This window comes from Salvelinus fontinalis, chromosome 18, assembly GCF_029448725.1.
Source record: "Salvelinus fontinalis isolate EN_2023a chromosome 18, ASM2944872v1, whole genome shotgun sequence".
NCBI lineage: Eukaryota > Metazoa > Chordata > Actinopteri > Salmoniformes > Salmonidae > Salvelinus > Salvelinus fontinalis.
Genome location: NC_074682.1, coordinates 48,340,234 through 48,352,559, shown reverse-complemented (window position 1 = coordinate 48,352,559; position 12,326 = coordinate 48,340,234). Strand labels below are relative to the sequence as shown.

At 42.6% G+C, this 12,326-nt stretch overlaps 1 protein-coding gene across 1 annotated transcript; it reads left to right on the top strand.

Moving 5' to 3' along the window:
* The first annotated feature begins 1,697 nt into the window (after nt 1-1,697).
* On the top strand, nt 1,698-5,806 carry LOC129815681 (ADP-ribosylation factor-related protein 1). Its single transcript, XM_055869684.1, has 7 exons — nt 1,698-2,330; nt 2,438-2,525; nt 2,636-2,718; nt 2,858-2,939; nt 3,345-3,415; nt 4,136-4,236; nt 4,742-5,806. Exons 1-7 carry the CDS (start codon nt 2,238-2,240, stop codon nt 4,827-4,829), a joined length of 606 nt encoding a protein of 201 aa, XP_055725659.1. The 5' UTR covers nt 1,698-2,237; the 3' UTR covers nt 4,830-5,806.
* Nucleotides 5,807-12,326: the final 6,520 nt, after the last annotated feature.

The following is a 12,326-nucleotide window of genomic DNA, read 5'->3' as shown; positions in this document are numbered from 1 at the left end:
AGACAAAAAATATTTTATTGGCACGCCCCGATAAGGGTTTAGTTAAGGGCACTGAAGGGGTCTATCAATTGAATGTACTGTTGATGTTTGCATAACATTGATTGGTGATATTGATTTGTGATTGATTGAACTTGGATTTTTTATTGTTTCTGTAATTTTGAATAAACCTGCTTTATTTTTCTGTCACCCTGTGCATGTCGATTTACTCTAGGTTTCTGAAATAGACCTGATTAATTGAGGATTTTTTTAAACATTTGGTTAATTAGTCTGTCGGGGGCCCGAGTGGTTGGTATAAAGGAACCTAACCTGAGACCCAACTATAGGTACTGAGTGCATTGGTAGGAGTCGTAAGGAGGGGTGTCTCTGGGCTTAAGCCAACCCAGAGGAGGGTGACCCGCTCATAGTGTGCTGAAGCGGAAGCTCTGGCCAGGACGATCCTGAGAAGGCGCCGAGTTTATAGGTTCGGGGTGAGGGAGCGTAGGCGCTCAACTCCGGAGATAGCCCACTTTACTGTAAGGCCCTTGCTGTTGAGCTTGATGAACTGTCCCTAGGTGTATAGCTAGCTCAGTGGTAAGGCAGAGTGGCATCTATCAGATCTGTAGGTATTAATGAGGATTGATAACTGACCTGCTATTGAGTAGGCAGGGGCGAGTATAATTGTTAATCCTGCAGAGATGGTATTTCAGCTTTGACAATACCCATAAAACCTAGCGATCAAACAGGGAAATAATTTTTCCACCATCCACTTTTCCCATAGAAAATTTGAGAAACACTTAAAATAAGGGTTGCGTTTCGTGTAGGCTTACCCTGGCGTGACTTTTTGATAACCATGTAAATCTCTTGGAAAATGTGACTTATTAACATATTCGGCTTTATTTACTTTCAGATTCGAAAATGCTAATTAGCATCAAAGTAGATATCATGACTACAAATCCCTGCAAGCTCCTGCACGTTCTCTCCAGCTGACACCTTTGTTAACAGGTATCAATGTCAATTTAAACCTTGCACAAGACATTTCACAGAATTGTCCATTTAAATTTAAATGTAGCTAATTTATTTATTACTAAAATTAGCTAACATTAGATAGTTAATCAAGATTCTTACCGTTGCCTCGATTCGGCAGTCTTGTCCAGATTATTATGGCATTTGGGGGCTCCCGAGTGGTGCAGAAGTCTAAGGCACTGCATCTCAGTGCTAGAGGCGTCACTACAGACCCTGGTTTGATTCCAGGCTGTATCACAACCGGCTGTGATTGGGAGTCCCATAAGGCACAATTGACCCAGTGTCGTTAGGGTTTGGCCGGGGTAGGCAGTCAATGTAAATAATAATTTGTTCTTAACTGACTTGCCTAGTTAAATAAAAATTGGTAGTTCTTTATGATAGCCACATTAGCAGCTAATTAGCATTTCATTTTTCGGGGTCAATACAGGTCTTATTGGTCAATATTGACCAGGTGTAAGCCCTTATTTTAAGTGTTTCTAAAATCCGCTACTGGAAAAATGAATTTCCTTGTTTGACTGCTAAGTTTTATGGGTATTATGACTCATAATGTGATACTTTAGCATTCCCCAAAAAAGAAAAGAGAAATATATGTGGTAAAAACTACAAACGTGTAACTTTTTGCTGCATACGTCCTAAAGCCACACCTATTATGGGCAATAGTGTTCAGTTGCTATTTAATTTGCCACAAGACAACAAGTCCCACAATGCATTGCTTTGTGACTTCATAAATTCAGGTGGCCACCGTGTTTACTAAAATGAGACGAGATAAAATACGATACCTCTGTCAAAGTAGATATAGCATGATGTCATGTTGTGGAGATAGCTAGCGTGCCCATGATCTTCTTATGCGATTCGTGAGTTGCTGAAATTGTCCGCTAGCAAATATATGTTTATACTCGTCTGCGGCATTAACGTCTTGAGATACTGTATACAGCTATAAAAGTTAGCATTAGCAAGCTACTGTAGTTAGCCAACTATTTGTGCCTTGATTGGCGCATTAGTTATATTTTACTTCAGTGTTTGGTGTCAGGTCAGCTAGCTAGTATCGATTACGAACTAGTAACGTTAGCTAACTTGCCTCAAACCACAGGTAACGTTAGCTAGCTAAACAGCTAGTCAGGCAACAGTTAGCTAATTCGACTTGTTAACTCTGGCTAGCCTCACAGCTGGATCTTTCCACGATGTGAGTTGGTGCTCGCCTTGCGCATCAGCTAGTGTTTGTTTAGAATCCTAAAATGTACACCTTATTATCTGGTCTGTACAAATACGTGTTCCAGAAGGACGAATACTGCATCTTGATCCTAGGACTGGACAATGCAGGAAAAACGGTTAGTCTTTTAGTTAGAAGAGCTAGTTGATATTACTGTTTCTTGTTTCTCTGTTGGAGAAAGTGCTGCTGCTTGTTTGATTAGGCATGTCTTTCCTACACACACAGACATTTCTGGAACAGACTAAGACCAAGTTCAGTAAGAACTACAAGGGAATGAATTTGTCCAAAATCACCACTACAGTTGGACTAAACAGTAAGTAGCCAACCAGCAAGACCGACATTGTTGTGTTGCATTCAATTGTAGCACATTGCTTTCCAGGAGTCCATGCCATTGTAATATGTTCTGCTCTCTCTCCTCACAAGTCGGCACAATCGATGTGGGCAAGGCTCGTCTAATGTTCTGGGACCTTGGTGGTCAAGAGGAGCTTCAGTCGCTGTGGGACAAAGTGAACACCGATATCAAATTACACACACTCAAAATAAATGATATCTAGCATGATGTAATATGCCTCATTATCTGTCAACTGAGTACAATGATTTGAGGTTGATTGCTGAAACATGGCTTTGTTAACTTTGAATTCACAGTACTATGCTGAGTCCCACGGAGTGATCTATGTGATAGATTCCACCGATGAGGAGCGCCTATCAGAATCAAAAGAGGCCTTTGGTGAGTTTCTCACTAGGTTGTCCAAGGCATTTGGTGAAGAATGTCAACAAGGCTTATGGACTTATCTTTGTCATGGGCTACAGTCCGATTCACTTCCTGAAGTGTACACTTGTTCACTCCATATCATAGCTGTCAAAGGAATGGACTGGTGTGAGAATATGGTGGTCCTTAGGCACTGCTTACACCAATCAAGTGACTTTAAAGGGATAGTTCACTCAAACTGTCTTTTAGTATTTTGTTTTTTAGTTTACTGTTAATACAATCCTAATGCAATGACCTTTTCAAGATAGAGCACTTTCAGTACAGAGCAGAAACTCTTGAGAGGCTGTCAGCAGATCCACTCATAAGAGAAGGGTAGAGAATTGAACCTTAGCTTAGAATGACAGTTCTGTTTTCCTTTTCCAGAGAAAATGATCAGCAGTGAGGTTTTGGAAGGTGTGCCTCTCCTGGTGCTCGCCAACAAGCAGGATGTGGAGGTATACAGTCCCGTCTGGTTGTTTTTGAAATCACAAGTAGCCCTGTCTAAACTGACCACGTCTTGTATAAACAAAATATGACGAGGCCTGTTGAAGAAATTGTTTTGCTCCTATGATCACAACAAAGGTGTCCTCCATCCCTCATGCACACCTTGGTAGATGACAAAAACAGTGTTTAACATACTATACGTTGCCAAGCTCAGCATAATGCATAATTTTTTAACTCTTTGAAATTCAGCCTGGTAGTTAGACGCAAGCCAGCAACAGGAGGGTTAACAGTTTGAATCCCGGGTCTGACAGGAAAAATCTGTGGGGAAGTGAGCCGGCAACCAGAGGGTTGCTGGTATCAAATCCTAGATGCCATTTGCCTGCTGTTGTGCCCTTGAGCATGGCACTTAACCCCCCACTACAACAGCTCCCCAGGCGCCCAGTATGGCAGCCCCCCGCACCTCTCCAAAAACCTGTATGTGTATGTATGCTTGTCTTTCAGAGGGGTTGGGTTAAAAGTGGAAATCCTATTTCAGCTGGACTGTGTGTCTTTCAGAGGGGTTGGGTTAGAAGTGGAAGTCATATTTCAGCTGGACTGTGTGTGTATTTGACCAATAAAGTGATCTTAATCTAAATCCATGTGATTAGGGTACAGATAGGTGAATTCTCTCTCTTAGAAGATCCTCTAGGATTGTATTCATTTAGGCTTATGTCTTTGTGTTTCTTCCCTAGAACTGCATGTCTGTCCCAGACATCAAAACTGCTTTTAGTGACTGCGCTCCAAAGATTGGGAAAAGAGATTGCCTGGTGCAGCCTTGCACAGCCCTAACTGGGTAAGAACAGAGTCCGCATTACTCTGTTGTATATCGGGTCTGATTTGAGAACTCCATTAGGTGTGTGTCCGTAGGGGCGGTTATGTTACTTTCTGAATGTAATCCGTTAGTTACAAGTCCAAAATTGTAATGTAATTTTGGATTACCCAAACTCTGTAACATCATTGTATTACTTTGAGTTATTTCTGGATTACTTTCCCCTTAAGAGGCATTAAGAAGACAAAAAGCATCCCCGCAAACATCCTTTCAGAGTTTAAATGTACTCCAAGAAGTAATCATCTAGTTTTTCATATCTGTAATCTGAATACAATATTTTAGCTGGTAACGTAACTGATTAATTCGTTTTTTAAAATAATCAGATTATATGTAATCGGTTTCTGTCTCTCTCTGTCTCTCTGTGCACAAATTAAATGTATATCATCATTGCTCAAAGAACAGCTGTACTCTTTGCTGATAATGAATTATTTCTCAGATGGGGTTAATGAAGGCATTCATTCTCTCTTAGGCAGGGGGTTAACGAAGGCATTGAGTGGATGGTGAAGTGCGTCATCAGAAACATTCACCGGACACCGAGACAGAAGGACATCACATAGAACAAGTCATGACCTTCCCAACTCCAGAGCTCCCACAACCAGGAGGTATTCATTAGGCACCAAATGGTAGAAAGCAGACTGAAACAGGGAGGGACTATATGGACTTACTGTCTAATATGAACGGTTTTCGATTGAAATACAACCTTAATGAATACGAACGACCCAGGTGTCCCTTTTACTACAATGTGACTTCCAGAAACCGTGATGAACTCTACCCAAGCCCTGGCTCCCTGTCCTCTTATTTGGGTGCTCTGAACTCATTTAGTTTTCAGATGCAGCTTAGCGTCAGGGGGATACAATTGGGGATACAATTGATTATTGTGTAATATTTGGATATGTACCTTGAGGTGTAAAGCTTTTGAAGGCTTTTTCCTTTTGGCCTCAGCTAATGTGTGTCTTTCTGACCAAACTATTATAGCGTCATCATGTCGTTAAAGTTTCTCCCTGGCTCTCAGTACCTCCCTTCGGTAATATAATTCCAGGACCTCTATTCATAAAGCATCTCTGAATAGGAGTACTGATCTAGGATCAGTTTAGCCTTTTAGATCATAAAGAATCAGATTTATATGGATTATATTACTCAACCCAATTAGGTTTAGTAGTCTATCATTTAACGGTCAAGAGGATGAAACATGACAACTTTATGATTCATATTATGCAAAGACACTACATGTAATGGAATTGTACATTGTAACAGAGGGTCAACGATATATTCATAGACGGGAAATACTAGTTTTAGAGTTCGAAATGCCGTGTGGTGTTTGTGTATGGTTGAGTACCAAATGGCACCGCATATGGCTCTGGTCAATAGTAGTGCACTGTATAGGGAATGGGATGACATTTGGGACACCCCCTCTCTTTTCACTCTGTCAGTCTAACCTGGTGACATATGTAAAGTAACGCCGATGATCAGGCTGAAAATGTATTTTAATTACAGTATGAGGAAGATTATGTAATAAACATTTCAGAACAGTTAACTAGTTTGACTTTAGTTCTTAGATTTCTGTTGATGTGATGAATACATGTATAGAATGTCAGCATTTTTCTTTTTTTTAAGGAGATCGGAAATTCCGGTTCCTTTTTTAATGAATTTTTTTTCTGAGACAGACCACTAGGAAGGTAGAGTGGGATACACATGAAGAGGGGAAAACCGACATGATGGGATTCAAACCCTCGTCACCAGGGTAATGGTAATACTTTATCAGTTGAAGTTAGTTGATTTTTTTCATCAAAATGTTCTTACTCACCTGCATGTAATACCCACTGGAAAATGTATTACGTTATCGAGAAAAAGTTATTACGTTCTGTTCAAGTTCAACATGTTTATTATGCTATCTGGTGATGTATTACGTAAAATAAGATAACGTATTCCATTACGGCAAGTTATGCCGTGTTACTGCGTTATCCGTTGTTCCAGGGTGTAAACTTGTTTGAATACATTTGACCACCAATCTCTTATTATAGAGCTTACTTATACAAATGCTTGCATTCCTAAATATTGGACTGAGTGAGGGAGTGGTGGTCTCCCATCGCTTTATTCAAACATATTGATTCCACTTCACAAGGTCCCTGGATCTATCTATTTGACTTAGTGCCTTCAGAAAATGTTCATACTCCTTGACTTACACCACATTTTGTTGAGTTCAACATGGATTAAATGTGTTTTTTCTCATTCATCTTTTATTAATTTAACCTTTATTTAACTAGGCAAGTCGGTTAATTTTTATTTATTTTTATTTTATTTTACCGTTATTTTACCAGGTAAGTTGACTGAGAACACGTTCTCATTTGCAGCAACGACCTGGGGAATAGTTACAGGGGAGAGGGGGGGGATGAATGAGCCAATTGTAAACTGGGGATTATTAGGTGACCATGATGGTGTGAGGGCCAGATTGGGAATTTAGCCAGGACACCGGGGTTAACACCCCTACTCTTACGATAAGTGCCATGGGATCTTTAATGACCTCAGAGAGTCAGGACACCCGTTTAACGTCCCATCCGAAAGACGGCACCCTACACAGGGCAGTGTCCCCAATCACTGCCCTGGGGCATTGGGATATTTTTTATTTTTTTTGACCAGAGGAAAGAGTGCCTCCTACTGGCCCTCCAACACCACTTCCAGCAGCATCTGGACTCCCATCCAGGGACTGACCAGGACCAAGAACAAATTCTTATTTACAATGACGGATCTACACACCTGACGGATCTACACACCATGATGACAAAGTGAAAACATGTTTTTAGAAATGTTGGCAAATTGATTGAAAATGAAATACAGAAATATCTCTTTTAATGTACGTAAGTATTCACACCCGAGTCAACAATGTTAATCACATTTGGCAGCGATTACAGCTGTGAGTCTTTCTGGGTAAGTCTCTAAGAGCTTTGTACACCTGGATTGTGCAATATTTGCCCATATATTATTTTCAAAATTCTTCAAGCTGTCAAATTGGTTGTTGATCGTGGCTAGAAAACCATTTTCAGGCCGTGCCATAGATTTTCAAGCAGATTTAAGTCAAAACTATAATTCGGCCTCTCCGGGAACGTTGACAGTCTTCTTGGCAAGCAACTCCAGTGTAGATTTGGCCTTGTGTTTTAGGTTATTGTCCTGCTGAAAGGTGAATTAATCTCCCAGTGTCTGGTGGAAAGCAGACAAACAGCTTTTCCTCCAGGATTTTGCCTGTGCTCAGCTCCATTCTCCATTCTGAAGATGGGTTTCCTGGATGAACTGTTGAGATACTGCAGTGTCCACCACAGCTGGAGGATGGCTTTGCAAGGAAATCTGGTTTTGTTTATCAGGAAGGGATTCACACACAAGTCATATTATGCTTACATGCAAAACTGACACGATAATAAAACCATAAAGTATAAGAAATCGTGCCAATTTAACCAGTCTTTGTATTTAATGTATCCTCTGAATAATGTAATTCCTTTTAACCCCGTAGAGTCGATGTCCTCACCCCCGTGATAATCTAATTAGCATAACAATAAAAGATCCCCATTAAAAATCGGTCAGTTTAAGCCAGAGATATGTTTTGTGAATTGGATGCGTCTCAATCCACCACATACGCCGATGTCGCACTTCTGCATCTGCAATGAAAGGTAACAGAGCTAGAGCAGTGTTTGTCAGACCAGGAGACATTCTGAAAATCGTCTTTAGCGTCTGAATGGTTTGGCCTACAAACTATATATTATGACACCTCTATGGGAAGATGAGACTCTCACAAACACGATGGTGTTCTATGTTTTTCCCTGCGACCCCTCCCCCCAGATTAGTGGATGTGTTATTCAGTGCGTTTGTATGGGCTAATGCAGTAAGGCCCAAAATACATTTTTCATCAAATATATTTTTTTTATATCGTTTTTTTTAAACTTGAAGGGGTCTTAAAATTCAAAATCAAATAGCAAAATGATCCTTGGTTTAAAACAATTCCATATAGCTTAGTAGAACATAATTTTCACTATTCTATAGTTAATGCTTGAAGGTACACTGTTTATACTTTGATGCAGGTTGGACTGAATCAAAACGCAAGTGATTCAGATGTATTTGCAGTATACCTTCATTCACCATCATATAGGATAAATAGTCATATTGACTTAAAGGATCACTCAGTAATTGCTACATACATTTTTTGACTTATAAATTAATATGTACCTATTCATTCTTGAAGAATATAACTTATAAATGCCTCAATGAGCTTAGTTTAACTATCATACCCCATCAAATCCCAAATTATAAACTTGATGTACTCCAAACCATTGCTAGCGGTCATCAGCTAACCTTTAGCTCAGAAAGCTCTCGCGAGTTCGAACAATGTGACTCAAACTAGAGCATAACGGACCTATTTCTCTGCATATCCCCCGATTCCTACCTCAAACTCTGAACATTTTCATCTGGATCTTCGCAACTAGCTAACCGCAATCCCGGGTGACCACTCCTGGCTAGCGTTTCCATCCCGGAGAAAGCACCAATTAGCCTGAAGCTAGCCCGGCCAGGGCTCCTGTGCTACCACCGAAGCCCACTCCTGGGCTACAATATCCGGACCCCTTCTACTGCCGGTATGGGGCATGGAACCCCGCTGATCCTCTATGACTGGAATACCGACATAATCTGCCCGAGGACTCCAACAAGCCCCTCAGGCGCAACGCCCGCTAAAGGCCCATTCTGCTAACCTGCTAGGCCTGCTAGCTACCTAGAGCTACTTGGAACCCTACTAACTCCACGACTGGTCTATCGACGTCACCGCACAAAGAGGCAAAAACAGACTTACCCCATCGCGATGTCCCCCAAAGGCTAACTTACTAGCCCCGGTCTACTAACTGCTAGCTTGCCTGCCCCGGTCTGCTAACTGTTAGCTCCTGCTTTCTTGCTAAACCGGTCTGCTAACTGCTAGCTTGTTTAGCTCCGGACTACTAACTGTTAGCGTGTTAGCATCGGCCTGCTAACTGTCTGAATCGCCGTGTTCCCAGTCAGCCCAACCACTCACTGGACCCCTATGATCACTTGGCTACGCATGCCTCTCTCTAATATCAATATGCCTTGTCCATTACTGTCCTGGTTAGTGATTACAGTCTTATTTCACTGTAGAGCCTCTAGCCCTGCTCAATATGCCTTAACCAACCATGTTGTTCCACCTCCTACATATGCGATGTCTCTAGAGACTATATCTCTCTCATCATTACTCAATGCCTAGGTTTACCTCCAATGTACTCACATCCTACCTTACCTTTGTCTGTACACTATGCCTTGAATCTATGCTATCGTGCCCAGAAACCTGCTCCTTTTACTCTCTGTTCCGAACGTGCTAGACGGCCAGTTCGTATAGCATTTAGCCGTACCCTTATCCTACTTCTCCTCTGTTCCTCTGGTGATGTAGAGGTTAATCCAGGTCCTGCAGTGGCTAGCTCCACTCCCCAGGTGCTCTCATTTGTTGACTTCTGTAACCGTAAAAGCCTTGGTTTCATGCTTGTTAACATTAGAAGTCTACTCCCTAAGTTTGTTTTACTCACTGCTTTAGCACACTCTGCCAACCCGGATGTCTTAGTCGTGTCTGAATCCTAGCTTAGGAAAACCACCAAAAACCTTAATCTCCATCGCTAACTACAACATTTTCCACCAAGATAGAACTGCCAAAGGGGGTGGTGTTGCAAAGATAGCATACAGAGTTCTGTCTTACTATCCAAGTCTGTACCCAAAAAATTTGAGCTTCTACTTCTAAAAATTCACCTTTCCAAAAACAAGTCTCTCACTATTGCCACTTGCTATAGACCTCCCTCTGCCCCCAGCTGTGCCCTCGATACCATATGTGAATTGATTGCCCCCATCTATCTTCTGAGCTCGTGCTACTAGGTGACCTAAACTGGGACATGCTTAACACCCCGGCCATCCTACAATCCAAGCTTGATGCCCTCAATCTCACACAAATCATCAATGAACCTACCAGGTACAACTCCAAATCCGTAAACACGGGCACCCTCATAGATGTTATTCTAACTAACTCGCCCTCCAAATACACCTCTGCTGTTTTCAATCAAGATCTCAGCGATCATTGCCTGCATCCGTAATGGGTCTGCGACCAAACGACCACCTCTCATCACTGTCAAACGCTCCCTAAAACACTTCTGCGAGCAGGCCTTTATAAATGACCTGGCCGGGGTATCCTGGAATGATATTGACCTCATCCCGTCAGTAGATGATGCCTGGCTATTCTTTAAAGGTGCCTTCCTCACCATCTTAAATAAGCATGCCCCATTCCAAAAATGTAGAACTATGAGTAGATATAGTCCATTGTTCACTCCAGACCTGTCTGCCTTTGACCAGCGAATTTGTCAATCTTGGTGTTCTCTGGCAAATGACAAACGTCCTGCACGGTGTTGGGCTGTAAGCACAACCCCCACCTGTGGACGTTGAGCCCTCATGCCACCCTCATGGAGTCTGTTTTTGACCGTTTGAGCAGACACATGCACATTTGTGGCCTGCTGGAGGTCATTTTGCAGGGCTCTGGCAGTGCACCTCCTTGCACAAAGGCGGAGGTAGCGGTCCTGCTGCTGGGTTGTTGCCCTCCTACGGCCTCTTCCACGTCTCCTGATGTACTGGCCTGTCTCCTGGCAGCGCCTCCATGGTCTGGACACTACGCTGACAGACACAGCAAACCTTCTTGCCACAGCTCGCATTGATGTGCCATCCTGGATGAGCTGCACTACCTGAGCCACTTGTGTGGGTTGTAGACTCCGTCTCATGCTACCATTAGAGTGAGAGCACCGCCAGCATTCAAAAGTGACCAAAACATCAGCCATGAAGCAGGAACTGAGAAGTGGTCTGTGGTCACCACCTGCAGAATCACTCCTTTATTGGGGGTGTCTTGCTAATTGCCTATAATTTCCACCTTTTGTCTATTCCATTTGCACAACAGCATGTGAAATGTATTGTCAATCAGTGTTGCTTCCTAAGTGGACAGTTTGATTTCACAGAAGTGTGATTGACTTGGAGTTACATTGTGTTGTTTAAGTGTTCCCTTTATTTTTTTGAGCAGTGTACTTCTCAGACAGAGTTCAGAATGTCAAATCAGAGGGCCTCTGGCAGTCTCTATGGGGGTGCCACAGGGTTCAATCCTCGGGCCGACTCTCTTCTCTGTATACATCAATGATGTTGCTCTTGCTGCTGGTGATTCTCTGGTACACCTCTACGCAGACGACACCATTCTGTATACTTCTGGCCCTTCTTTGGACACTGTTAACTAACCTCCAGACGAGCATCAATGCCATACAACTCTCCTTCCGTGGCCTCAAACTGCTCTTAAACGCAAGTAAAACTAAATGCATGCTATTCAACCGATCACTGCCCGCACCTGCTCGCCCGTCCAGCATCACTACTCTGGACGGCTCTGACTTAGAATACGTGGACAACTACAAATACCTAGGTGTCTGGTTAGACTGTAAACTCTCCTTCCAGACTCACATTAAGCATCTCCGATCCAAAATTAAATCTAGAATCAGCTTCCTATATCGCAACAAAGCATCCTTCACTCATGCTGCCAAACATACCCTCGTAAAACTGACCATCCTACCGATCATCGACTTCGGTGATGTCATCTATAAAATAGCCTCCAACACTCTACTCAACAAACTGGATGCAGTCTATCACAGTGCCATCTGTTTTGTCACCAAAGCCCCATACACTACCCACCATTGCGACCTGTACGCTCTCGTTGGTTGGCCCTCGCTTCATACTCGTCTCCAAACCCACTGGCTACAGGTTATCTACAAGTCCCTGCTAGGTAAAGCCCCGCCTTATCTCAGCTCACTGGTCACCATAGCAGCACCCACTCGTAGCACGCGCTCCAGCAGGTATATCTCACTGGTCACCCCAAAAGCCAATCCCTCCTTTGGTCGTCTTTCCTTCCAGTTCTCTGCTGCCAATGACTGGAACAAACTGCAAAAATCTCTGAAGCTGGAGACTCATATCTCCCTCACTAGCTTTAAGCACCAGCTGTCAGA

Bases quoted from the DNA above. Each gene is read 5' to 3' on its own strand.
- LOC129815681 (XM_055869684.1), top strand. From the start codon at position 2,238: ATGTACACCTTATTATCTGGTCTGTACAAATACGTGTTCCAGAAGGAC. The intron at 2,331-2,437 runs GTTAGTCTTTTA...CTACACACACAG, and splicing joins TGGACAATGCAGGAAAAACG to ACATTTCTGGAACAGACTAA. The intron at 2,719-2,857 runs GTGAACACCGAT...TTGAATTCACAG, and splicing joins TTCAGTCGCTGTGGGACAAA to TACTATGCTGAGTCCCACGG.